At 41.6% G+C, this 13,225-nt stretch overlaps 1 protein-coding gene across 5 annotated transcripts in view; it reads left to right on the top strand.

Annotated features, from left to right (window-relative positions):
* Positions 1 to 13,225, top strand: part of mideasb (mitotic deacetylase associated SANT domain protein b) — a 49,797-nt gene that overhangs the window by 1,934 nt on the left and 34,638 nt on the right. For 2 of the 5 annotated variants that reach the window (XM_041812294.1, XM_041812297.1), the window contains exons 1-3: positions 4,663 to 5,000; positions 6,867 to 8,603; positions 12,024 to 12,299. In XM_041812294.1, the coding sequence (XP_041668228.1) occupies positions 7,104 to 8,603; positions 12,024 to 12,299 (1,776 nt within the window). In that variant the 5' untranslated portion in view covers positions 4,663 to 5,000; positions 6,867 to 7,103. The other 3 variants (XM_041812295.1, XM_041812298.1, XM_041812296.1) reach the window with 3 other exon arrangements.

Here is a 13,225-nt window from a genome sequence, read left to right on the forward strand (position 1 = left end):
AACCTTTCTCCCTTATTCATTGGACACAGACAAGTAAAACTTAAAATCTTGTCTGCTGCATATGCAAAAGTATTTTGCTTTTGTAGGCCATTGGAGGTCACAAGGAGGGAGGGAGACTGCAGTCTGCAGTCTGACACATGCTCAGTCATGTTCATTGCTCTGATATCGCTCTGGCTTCTATATTGTTCATAGTTCATTGTTGGCTTGCAGTTGGACTTCCCATTTGGATAGGTACCTTTACACAGCTGACAACTGATTGTATTTAATCACAAGAACAAGTGTTAGAGATACAACTAAATAAGGACAGCTCTATTCAAGCATCTCAATGAACTATGACAGTTTCACACAATGAGTCATGAAGGATGGCAATGATAAAGAGTTTTTTCAGTTCTTGTTTCTTCTTCTTCAATTTGTCTATGAATGACTGTATGTTATAAGGAGTTAAATTAAGCATGTAGTTAACTCGTGCAAAATAGATTTTTAAGATTATATGATGCAAATATCCAGAGTTTGAGTTTTGACGCTGTAACAAGCCTTAAAAATGACTGTTCCTGACACTTAGCTCAACAAGACTAAAGAGGATGTCAGAGAGTTGAAATCTCATTATGACAGACACGGACAAGTTGAAAGCTTTCTCACCCCAATGAACTCCACTCACACTGCTATGGGAAGTGACAGTGGTGTTAGCAATGCTTTGTGGTAATCTGTGAAAAACAAAGGGAAAACCCGATTGCTTCCTGTTAAGGGGGCCTGGGTGATGAGAAATACATAACTTCTATAGCACTCTTAAGCCTGACTCTGGTACAGATAGAACTCAGCAATTGTTAATTTTATTTTACAGTATTATTTACATCTGTTATGTGCTTCTCCTTTTTGCAAGAAGTCTGTTATGATAAAGTAATCTAGTAATTCTCATTGTAAAAGCTTTTTATAAACAGATTCATTTTCAGTTGGTGAGCTAAGGTGGAATAAGCAACTAGTTAAATAATTGTCAAATAACTTATAGAAATTACTTACATTAAAGGATGATTATGCATTAAAAAGGCAACTCAAAACAGAGTCTAGCTGAACCAGTCTACTTGAAATAACAAGAGAGAGCTGATAATAACTTGCCATGTCTCTCACAACATTGTTTGTTCTAGGGTGTCTTTCATAGTACAATCTACCTTGACCTGGCACATTCATTGAAACAAAGCCTTATCCTGTGCTCTCCCTGCTATGAGATACTAAAAAAATGGTAACTTTATTATTTAAACAGTACTCTAGCACAGTTTAAAGAACCTCTACAGTGAAAATAATCTGTATCTTGGTTTGTCGTGTGCAAGCCACTGTGTTATGAACCACCAGGTCAAATAAAAAACTATAATCTATATAAAATTAAGCTTCAAAATCATGAAAAATGAGGCAGTAAAACCTGCTCTAGGATGTGTGGGCGTGTCTGTTGAATAAGCTGAAGCCACATCCCCTCAGAAGAAATACGATTCTCTCAAATTTGAAAATGCTATAATCTGAATGGAGGAAAGCATTCACACTATTTAAGCTTATCTGCCCCTTGACCTTACGTTGACCTTGTGATCAGAACACAGCTGCCTGGTTCTGGTCCAGAGAAGAGACAACGTCCGTTTTCTGGCTCAAATCTCTGTTATATGAAACTTTAAATGATCCATAGGCCACTGTGGCTGATAGATTTGGCAAATTTACCTCACAATGAACAAAAAAACAGACAAACTACCTTAAGTTTCAATAAAGGCAGTGACGTTAGCTAGCAACAGACTGTACTGAGATGAATCGCTCTGAGGTACCCCTTTTCCATCAAAAGGGGGTGGGGTCATTCCCCAGTTGCCCCGCCCAAATTAAACCCAGCCAGGAAAGAGGTGAAAAATTTCTAATGGTCTAAAACCAAAATTCAGTCACATGTAGATCTCAGTGTTTTCACATGTTTCCAACATGTTTAGTTTGTTATGGCACAAATTCTGAATTTCACTTTACTAGGTCTTTATTTGCATCTGATTTATTTGTAATATAAATAAACTTTGACTTTTGACACAATTATTTTTAGTGAAGTAGCCTTTCTTTATTAAGATAAAATGTGCAATTTTCAGGGAATTTTTGTTGTAATTGCCATTATTACAAGTATTAGTCATAATACACAGGGCAGTATCGTTGGAGTCACATAAAGTGGTTAACTTATCACCTTTATATATTTTATACATCTTCCTTTTTACCACCGTTATTTTTGCTAAAGCTAGTAATACAGTGATCATTGCTTCATCTTTTAACATCATTCTTACTTCTACAATCATTTCTTAAACAGTTTCACTGAATTCCAGAGCAATACTGCTTCACTGCTATATTTATTAATAATAAATTAACACTGGTCTTTATTAAAACAGGTTATAGTCTTTATTATAATATTAATGATTAACACTGGTCTATTGTAGTGGGCCACAGCAGAGAGTGTGGTCTGGACCTGCCCTCTTTGTAAAGTGTCTTGAGATAACTTCGGTTATGAATTGGCACTACTCAAACAAAGATTGACTGATTGATTGATTGATGGATTGATTGATTGATTAAAGTAATTAGCAGAGGTGGAAAAAGTACCTATTGTATTCAAGTAAAAGTACAGTTAATCTGGTTAAAATGTACTTCAGTAGAGGTAAAAGTTCTGGTCTGTAAATCGGCTCAAATAAAAGCAAAAAGGTCATTCAAAGTCTACTCCAAGTACCAAGTAGCTAATTTTACAGCTTTGTCCCTCCCCTACCACTCCAGAAATCGCTGTCAAGGGGTTTGGGGTTTATAATTTCATCAACTATTGCTGAAAGAGCACAAAAAGCTGGGGTCCAGAAATTGAATAGAGATTAACATGACTTAAACATATGATAAAATGAGACCAAGGAATACTGACACCAAGGGCACGCTGGGTCAACATAGAATGATGATAGTTTTAAAGTGTGTGTTTCCCAACTAAAACATACAAATATTAATGGGGACAAAAAATGCAAAACCTGAAGTTACTGCCTTCAAAATAACTCAGCAAATAACAGTTTTTCATGATTTAAAAATAAAGAATTTCTACAAAATGCAATAATGGCACTATTTTAAACTTAAAGAAATTTCTGCAGGTGTTTTTATAAACTTTTCAAGTACCTCTTAAAAAACTGATTGCAGCCTTTTATGCAGGTATGCCATTGCACAGCCTGACATTGTGATTGTGATTAGATTAATTGTGAGGCACTATTTCACAGTGAAATATAATCTTTCCTTAATATACAGTGACTACAAGAGAATACACTGTAGATCTCCTGCCACATTACCTAAAATAAAATGCAACTGCAGTTTGGAGATCATTCTCTATGTGCTCCTGTCTGACTTGTGAAAGTCAAACTAAAGGTCATTTTCTTGTTGTCAGAGTAATTTAAACCTCCTTGTTTTGGCTTTTAGTGTTTTAACTAAATACTTGTTGCTTTTTAAAATGTAATGAAGTAAAAGTGATTTTTAAAACTACTCAAAAAGTACAAGTATGCAAAAAAGCTCCTCAATTACAGTAGTTTGAGTCAATGCAATCAGTTCCTTTCCACCCCTGGTAATAAGCAAATGGCAAGGTAACTGAAATAGCAAAATTAACAAATCTTTATAATAATGGAAACTTCTTAAAACTCTTTTATACTTCAAGAAAATAAGCAACGTGTCCTTGTAAATGGGCAGGCAAGAGTCACTTTAATGTCCCCCTTAGAAAGAGCTACACCTTAAGATAAATCAGGAAAATGTTTGTTGCTGTACAATGATTGACCAACAGAGTGCGCTGTTTGTGCTTTCTATTGCTCAGTATCATTTCCGTTTCACTTTTTATACAGAAAAAAATGTTCTAATTGCTATAAAACCTCACAATTTAAACAAAAGTTTGAAATTAGTAAGGGCAATTATCCGTTTTTTTTTTGTTTTTAAGGTAAGACTTAAAATTTCCCCAAATCTAAAAAATATCAGGCAACTATTGAAAAGGTAGCAGGTTGAAATCATATTGTGAACCCAGTGTCTTGTATTATGTTGTTAATTGAGTACATTATGACATAACTACAACTAACCATAAACTTTATTTCTCAATTTTCTTGTCCTAATAGCAGTTGAATACCTTGTTAGGTGTTAAGGCTGCAAAGAACACTGAAAGAAGTCTTTTAAAAAAGTTGACATCAATACAAGACGAGTGAATTCTTGATGCACATGTATTTGTGTTTTACTGATTTTAGCTATTTCAATAAGCTCTAATATAAACAAAACTGTTTTTCTGTTAATCCTCTTGGGCTTTCTGCAGCTTCTATAAATAAGCCCCTTCTTGCTGTGTCATTTGAAGGAGAATTCTTCAGGAATTAAAGGAAGTGTATGAGCTGGAAATAAAAGTGAATGTTAATCGGGGTGTGCCCTTCCCTTTCCATCCCCACGGTCCTCCCATGTGTGTCGGAATTTCCCGCATGGACTGAGAGGGATCTTGCTCCGTAAATTACGGCGCCTTGCGTTTCAGAGGAAGACCTTATATGGGCATGGAAGTGGGTGTGGCCAGCGAGCTGATGGCTGGGGAAAGGAGGAGGAGGAGGAGGGGGGGTCACAAGACAGGCAGAGACACGGAGAGACTCGATGTACACCAAAAAGGCCGCATTGCCAGTGAGTTTTTTTGTGCAATCGTAGTGCAATAATGTGCAACAGACAGCCGCGGCTTTGCACCCTCGTTTTTGCAGATTAGCGCTGCGTTTCCGGCTAGGACGAACTCGTGTTTACGCTGCGACCCCCTTTTCCTCTTGACTTTGAAGCGGGAGGAGGGGGGTAAAAGGAAAAAGTACCCGTGAGTGAGGTCAGCAGCATAGCATGAGTCAACCTTGGGGATGAATGCAGTCATCATCGGGTGTCTGTATGGTGCGGGCCTGCTGCTACTGCTGGCCGCGCGGAGCTGCGAGCGTGCGATCCTGCGGGCTGAGCTGCTGTTAGTAGCAGCTTTCATGACAAACACAGTAAGTATCGGGGGCAGTCAGGGCTGGAGCTAGGGTGTCGATGACTGTGGCGTTGTTGTTGTGTTCGACAGTGCCTGTTATTGTGGCGCACAGCTCTGCTGACAAAGTTTTGTTTACCTCGCAGAGGCGAGCTGGGGCGCGCGCTGCCGCCGATCGAGCCTCCATAGGGGAGCTCACCCTGGTTCTGTGTCTGAAAGATGTTTTTAATGTCTCAGTCAAAGCCGATTGAGTGCGCAGAACAAGACGTGACGTGTTGACAAGTTGAATCGATCCGTTGTATGTGTGATTGTCATACACGCTGCATTGTTGGCTCGGGTATATTAGTGACTGGATTATCCGTTCCTGCAACAAAAGGGGTTTCTCGTAATTTGCGCCGAGCTGGCTGACCGCTGAACGTGATGTGGATGAAGCAGAGGTCCGGGAAGAGTCCTGTCTTGGACGGACTTAGTATGTTGTTATTATTTGTCGTCTCCTGCACGCTGCAGGCCCCGGATGCCCGCTGCACAGTGTGCCTGCCGTGCCATACGGGCCGATTTAGATTAGGAAACGGCGATGGATTAGGGCGGCTAATGGCGCTTGACATTTATTGTAAGCCAATTTAACGTGTTGCTTTGTTTATAGGGCTAAACCCTAGGCTTGTGCAAGGTTGCACTTGTGATGCGTCACGATGATCCCAATACTCACACAAGCATGGTCGCTCAGTGATGAGCAGTGATATGCTTCTGCACCAATGCAGTATGACTCTGAAAAACAGTATGAATTAATGCATATGCATGTTTTTTTGGCTATAGGCAAGTGCAGCATCACATGGCATGGCTGATGCACAAACACACTGCTTGTTAGCCACATTGCATGGTCATTCACCTTCCTTGCTCTGTGGTGCCTCTGAACCAATGCAGGATCTGAACAGCTGCAGCTGTCTATTTTAAGAAACTTGTGTTTTACTAGGCCACCAGAGTAAAGGGTGATGAGTGTCAGTCACTTCCCATGCTGCCAACTCCATGCTATAGAGATCAATCATCTTGACTTTTTTAGTTATAAGATTAATATGGTACTTTTAGTTGCATTTAAATGATTTCTGCACTGCTGCACAAATGTGACAAGATCTAATTCCATGCAGATGGAGCAAGAACAGAACAGAAACGACAACAGTCGGGATCTGTGTGCATCCTGAAACTTGGCAGACTGCACTGTGTCAAAATCTGCTCCAAAACCTTACACGCGGGTATTATTTTATTAAATAATCATCACAGGTTACCATGGCAATTATCAAGATCCCCGACTATCTATCAAAGCCTGCGAGGCTGTTTTGACTTTTTCCCTCTTTCTTTTCTCCCTCATGCGATGGTTGTGTCACCGTGACTCATGCTCACTCACTTTCAGTTGCCCTTTTTGAGTATGCAGTCAAGGTTCAAATGGCACAGGGTACCCCTTTTTCTTCCATCTTGGATGAGTAAACGGTTGTAGAAACGAGTACTTTCTATCAGTTTAACCCTGCTAACTCTTGTACTAGTAAGGTAGGAAAGAGTGAATGATCTCTTTTATTCATCTGTTCAGCTATGCATTTATGTCTCGCTATTAAATTTCAAGATCATAGATCAGGTGTACGTGTTCAGGTGCATGTAGCCCCATATCCTTGTGTTACGTGATCTTAGTGAATAATGACACAGGGTAGATTTGCCCCTCCCCTCCTCTATTCTCTCCCCAGCTACCTTTCAGTGGAGGTCTATTGTTGAAAAAGCAAACAGCAGGTTTTTACATGGTTTAGGCGGGGTTGATAATGAGTCCCCCTCTTACCCCTCCCTGTGGGGACCCCTTCACTCCAGTGGCTCAATGCTTGACCTTTCTCTCATTTTCTCTATACAGGGTGTTGCCCATGAATGAGCAAAGCACGCGGACCACTTCAGCTCTTCTAGCCCCAGGCTGTCGACCTCTGAGTGGGTCACAAAGAACTTCAGAGGGAAATAGGAGATTAACTTTGCAACTGAAGTCAACATAGTATTCTAAGTTAATTTTAATGTGTGCTCCCTTTGATTGTTGGATTGATTTATTCAACAAGGGGAGCATTTACAGCTGGAAATACTCACCTGTCATGAGCCCGTCATGAGCGTGCCAGCCCAGCAAAAACCCAGCACCAAAAGAACTGGCAAACGTATCACGTTCTTCAACGAACAAACTGTAGCAATGAAAGAAGGTTCTCAGCACCCTGAGGGTTCCTACTACGCCCCAGGCGGAAACGCCTCAGACCCTGGACAGAGCGAGGCTGCAAGTACTGTTACGTCAAATCCAGAGGGTCCTCAAATGTACCTGAACTCTGTCATCTTCAGCCCTGATAAAGGAGACCAGAGCAGGGGTCACTATCAGCAGACTGTGCCGATGAAGTGGGCGCATCAAGAGCCAAGTCAGCAGCCATCTCTGTCCCAGCAGCAGAGAGCTTCCCCCTGGAATGCTATGTCAAACTGGGGACAAAACATTGCTAATTTCATTGGAGGTGTTAATGTAACGGACTCAAGGACCCAGAATGCATTTGTGAAGCCGATGCATGACACTTCTGGCTTACAGCCCCCTAACAGAGCTGCAGAAAAGCAGTCGAACTCTGCAGTTGAAGCATACAGAGATGCTGTTAAGGGTCGAGGGTTGGATTGGGAGCAGCAGCAGCAGCAGCAGCAGCAGCAATCCCAGGCTTTTCAAGAGACCTTGAAACCAGGTGCCCTAAACCCCCAGCAGCACAGTGCATTACACCCTGGAGGAAGCTCGGTGTTGCAGCCTTTTCAGTTGGCCTTTGGTCAGCCCAGGCAGCACCTGCCAGCCTACTACCAGACATTTCAAGGCAACCGGACAACCTTACCAAACCCACCCATCTACTCAACACAAGCAAAACCCCCACTCCAGTTACAGCAGCTGCAGAAGCAAGAGCAAATACAACGGCAGCAGCAGCAGCAACAACATCACATAATCCAGCAGCAAATTCAGCAGCAGCAGCAACAACTCCTTCAGCGTCAACAGCATGTCCAGCAACAGCTACAGCAGCAGCAACAAATAAAGCATGAGCAGCAGCAACAAAAGATACAGCAGCAGCAACAACTCCAAATTCAGCAAATGCAACATCAGCAGTTGCAACAACAAAACCCCCATGTGCTTGACTTTTACTCTGGTGCACAAAATGCACAACCTCACCCGCATTCACAGCCTGTGGTGGTACACTCCCAGGAGTCCTCTGTGCCCGCTCCCCCTAAGATCCAGGAACCAATCATCCAGGACATCACCCCAGAACCCCAGCAGCCGTCAGACCCACTGAAGCCCCCACTCCAGACTGAGCCCCTGACCCAGTCACAACCCCAATCCCAAACGCAGCTACGCAGATCACGGCGACTCTCAAAGGAAGGAGGGGCGCCGTCAGAAAACCCTTTTCTTTCTGTTTCTTCAGATCAGGCGGCCTCGGGGGCACAAGGCTCCCAGAACGGGGCCCGCGACATTCAGGCAGCTCCAACAGGCGTCATCCAGAGCACACGCAGGAAACGCAGGATCTCCCAGGAAGTCAACTTGGAGACCCTTGCTCAGAAAGCGTCAGAAATGGAGTCTTTACCCTCACATGTTGTAAAGGTAAATATTCAGTTAACTTTTCCCTTTCTTTCTTTTTTTTCCCAGTCTCTGTTTTCCTTTTTCTTTTTTTCACTCATCAATTTCATTTTGAGCAAAAGAACCTTAATATTAACCTTAAACAGAAAACTTATGTACTCTATCCTGATGATGGTATAGCACTTTATGTCAACACAATTTGCCTGTAGCTTGAAACCTCAATTGCAAATATCTCAGCAAGAGCAAAAAATGTATTTTTCTGGTGTTTTCTCAGGGTTTAATTGCAGTGGGACTTTAGCTCCCTTAACAAGAGCAAGAACTGGAACAAACTGCTTGAGGCAGCTGCCAGGAAAACTGCGCCAAAACTTGTGTTGTTTGTGATTAACGTGTTGCTGGAAGAGATGCTAAATGTAATCAACACCCAGCGAAGTATACACCACAGAACTGAGCAGCTTTTCTCTGCCTGGGAGAAAAATAGAACACTTTATGTACTGAAGATTATCCCAGGTTTGATACATACAGGCACAATAAGGTTAACAGAATTTTTCATACTTTTGACGCTGTTTTATATTGCAAGTTTTAAAAATGAAGTGATCTTATTTATTTGGATGTACAATAGAAGTGAAGTGGCTCAGAGCTTTAAAAAGTAAAGATATTAATATTTTTAGATGCAACAGTTTGCTTACAATTTTGAGTAATTGGAAAAAAGGAAGGACCCAGTATTTGGTGCCTAAGATTTGTTTTTCTCCTGCAGTAAATAGTGTTAAAGTTCAACTTCTTGTATTGCGACAACTCTACCTAAACATCTTATATGTGAGTCTTAAACTCTCCTTGAGTAATTAAACAGGCCTGCTAAGTTTCCCTGACTGTAAAATGTGAAGTCATACGCTTATCTGTGTTTATGTGCTGAATGCCTCAATTGTGCAACAAGTTCTATTGCCAAACAGCAGTGAGTCAGTGTGTCTGTAGCTCAGCATGGCTGCGCCCTGGATTTGCCTCGCAGGCTAGCTGATCATACTGACAGTGTGTTTGGTTACATGCCTGCACCCCCCTCCCATCCCATCAAAGGAGAGAAACTCCAGCCTGGCCTCGTCTGCCCCATCCTCCCCCCCCTCCCTCTATCCAGGGAGGGGGTGCAGGGTTGCCCTGCATGCAGTGCTCAGCAGAATATCTCTCCACCGCTCTGGTGTAAGAGCTGGAGTTTTCCACCAGCGTTAATGAGCAAAGATCCAGCGTAGCCACACTGCTGCATGCCTATCTGCCCATGCAGATGCAGCGTGCAGTGACGGAGTGAATCTTTCTTCAGCAATCCTGTGATGTGGTCTTTAAGTTCTTTGAAGTTGCTCGAGAATTGATCGTTGCTCTAAAGCGTGCAGCGGCTCTTAAGCATGGCGGCTGCTCAGGCTCAGTCATTATGGTAACTCAGAAAAATGTGAAGAATGCTCTGCAAGTTAGTCTTTAATGCTGCACATAAAAGTACTGCATCAGCGTGAAGACCTGCAGAATGCTTTATGGTGAAGGCTTTCATTGAAACAGTCATGAAACATAACTTTTCTGTATTTTATGTTAACAGTTTACAGTTAATTTAAGAGTTAAGGGCGAATTATAAAGAATGGGGAAAGACAGGCGCAAAGACATTTTATAGAAGTTTAGAAAAATAAATAATTAGGAAAGGGTGGCAGAGATACAGCAACTAGACAAATTTCAGAATACAGCTTCAACATAAGTGTTGTCTACCAATAACCTGGTCGCCTGCATACATATGTACACATACAGATCATTTTTTATTGTCTTATTTTTAAAAATTGTTTAATTTTATGCTTTGTAAAAATTTTACGAGTCCCCTCACTGTATTGTTAAGAATTTAGGAATCCCCAGATAATGAATTTACACTCACTAAAGTGAATGTTGAGACTTCCTTTGATGGGTATTCTAATGTATTTGGGATCTTGGCTCATTATATAGAGTACATTAAGAAGGTTGTGCTCAGTTTATGAATTTATGCCAGAAAACTATTGCTTTTGTCACTTATTAGTCTAGACGTTTTACCTTTATTAATCAATCATGGTCTGTATATTTTGGTCCCAATTATTAAGAAGAAAGAAAAAAAAAAAAAAAAAAACCCTCTCTGATGGCAAAGTGAAGTCAGATTTCTACAAAGTAATGTCAATTGCACAAGTATTTACCCCCTTCAAGTCAGTATTTGGTAGATGCATCTTTGGCTGCAATCACAGCACGGAGTCTGTGTTGATTGCTCTCAATCAGGCTTGCACATCTGGACACTGAAATTTTACTCCATTCTTCATTGTTAAACTGCTCAAGCTCTATCGGTTGCACAGGGATTGGGAGTGAACAGCTCTTTTCAAGTCCAGCCACAAATTCTCTATTGGATTGAGGCCAGGCAATCTCTTGCAGACTGAATAAGATTAGCCTCCAGGATTTTCCTATATTTTTCCACATTCATTGTACTCTCTACCTTTACAAGCCTTCCAGAGCTGGCTGCCGGAAAGCATCCCCACAGCATGATGCTGCCACCACCATGCCTCACAGTGAGGGTGGTGTATCTGTGATGATGTGCAGCAAACATAGCATCTTGTTTGATGGCCAAAAAGCACCATTTTGGTCTCATCAGATCAAAGAACTTTCTTCCACTTGACCATGGACTCTCCTACATGCCTTTTGGTGAACTCTGAGTCTTCTTCAACAGTGGTTTTTCTTTTTGCCTCTCACCCATTAAACTTTGACTGGTGAAGAACCCAGGCCCATCCACCTCAGCTGCTAAAACTTGTAAGTCCTTCAGAGTTGTCATAGGTGTCTCAGTGACCTCTCTCATTAGTCTCCTTCTTGCACGACCCTCAGTTTGTGAGGACAGCATAATTTAGGTAGATTTATACATGTGCCATATTACTTCCATTTTTGGATGATTTATTTAACTGAACTCTGAGGGGATGTTCAGTGCCTTGGAATTTTTTTTTTGCATCCATCGCCTGACTTATGCTTTTCAATAACATTTTTTTCTGAGTTGCCTGGGGTGTTCTTTTGTCTTCATGGTGTAATGGTAGCCAGGAATACTGATTAACTGGTGACTGGACCTTCCAAACACAGGTATATTTATGCTACAGTTTCTTTAGACATATTTACAGCACTCGGGTGATCCACATTTAACTATTTTTGCCACTTTAAAGGGGGTGAATATTTATGTGGCCACTTATTTAACATTGCATATTTTTTTATATTTGACATTACTTTGTAGAAATCTGTTTTCACTTTGACATTCACGAGGTTTTTGTAAAAAAGCCAAAAAATAAAAAATAAAATTATAATGACCATGATTGATTTTTAAAGTCAGTAAAAGGGTAAAACATTCAAGAAGGGTGAAAACATGTTTTATGTTAAGCTGGATTTTTGTTGTAGTTTTTTTAATACCTCTTTCATTCTCTCTAGCAGGAGCCTCACAGGCCTTGGAGTCCAGCTGAATCAGACTCTCTTGACGCCAAACGACCCAGAGATGAAAGCCTCCTTCCGCTTGTTATCCCTGTATCCGTCCCAGTACGACGGCAGGAGCCCTCATCCCCTGACGGTGACGAAACAACCCCGGCCTCTCACTGGCCTCACAGGCCCACAAACCCCCAGGACCTGGGCCGCTCCGACCACAAGCCCTCGGTCATTGTCACCAGGAGACGCTCACTTAGAAACTCCTTATCAGACAGCTCAGAGCAGGCAAGTTCACATCAATTCTTTGGTGCTGTTCTTTGTTTTATTTCATGCAATTGGTGTTCTTTGGAGACATTTTTACATACGTACATGTATGTACTGGTATGTGTATTATTCACCAGTATGAGTCAACACTGAGTTTTGAGGAATACAGGGTTTTAAAGCCGGGTTTCACTGTCCTCCTCAGTCTGTCAAAACTTCTGCATTTAAAACCTGACATTTGTGCCCCACCAGCACATGGTCCCTTCCCCCCACATTCTACGTGTGTCCCCCTGCCCCCATTTCCACACATTTCTCCCTTTCCCTCTTTCATTTGGGGGGATTTGGTGAACCGGCTGCCCTGTCCCAGATCAGGCAGATTATCAGGGTTTAGCAGTGCCATACTGTACATAATGTACAACGCTGTACAATACAGCAGAGGGTTGGGGTGCCGTTCTTTTTCTCTTGTACTCCAGGACTTCTCTGGGGAAATGCACAAACAGCTAGCTGTTTATTTATGCATTACATTTGATCAGAACTTTGCTTTTTCAACAACTTTTTCAATATCACATGCTTTCAATAATACCAAACAGACATACATTTGTATTTCAACCCAAAGGTGGCATTAGCAGAGAGAGAGAGAGATGGCAAGCTTTAATGGGCAACCAAGTGAATGAAGGGAAGATTCAGGATATAGTTGATATTATGCTGAAGACCCTGAAGTCCCTCTTTCTGCCTGTTGTGTGCTTTTATGCTCTGCCCTCCATCACAGCTTCCTTCTATCCTTGCTAGCTTTTTTATCCTTGCTAACTTGTGGACTGATGACCACCTCACAGCTCTGCACAAACACTCACACCCATGAAATAACCTAAATACAAAAAAATTATAGATAGAGAGAAGAATCAGTGTTGACACCTCTTCTGGCTTATTAATGATGATTCAGAGGAAATGTT

This window comes from Cheilinus undulatus, linkage group 18 (assembly GCF_018320785.1).
Source record: "Cheilinus undulatus linkage group 18, ASM1832078v1, whole genome shotgun sequence".
NCBI classification, from domain to species: Eukaryota; Metazoa; Chordata; class Actinopteri; order Labriformes; family Labridae; genus Cheilinus; species Cheilinus undulatus.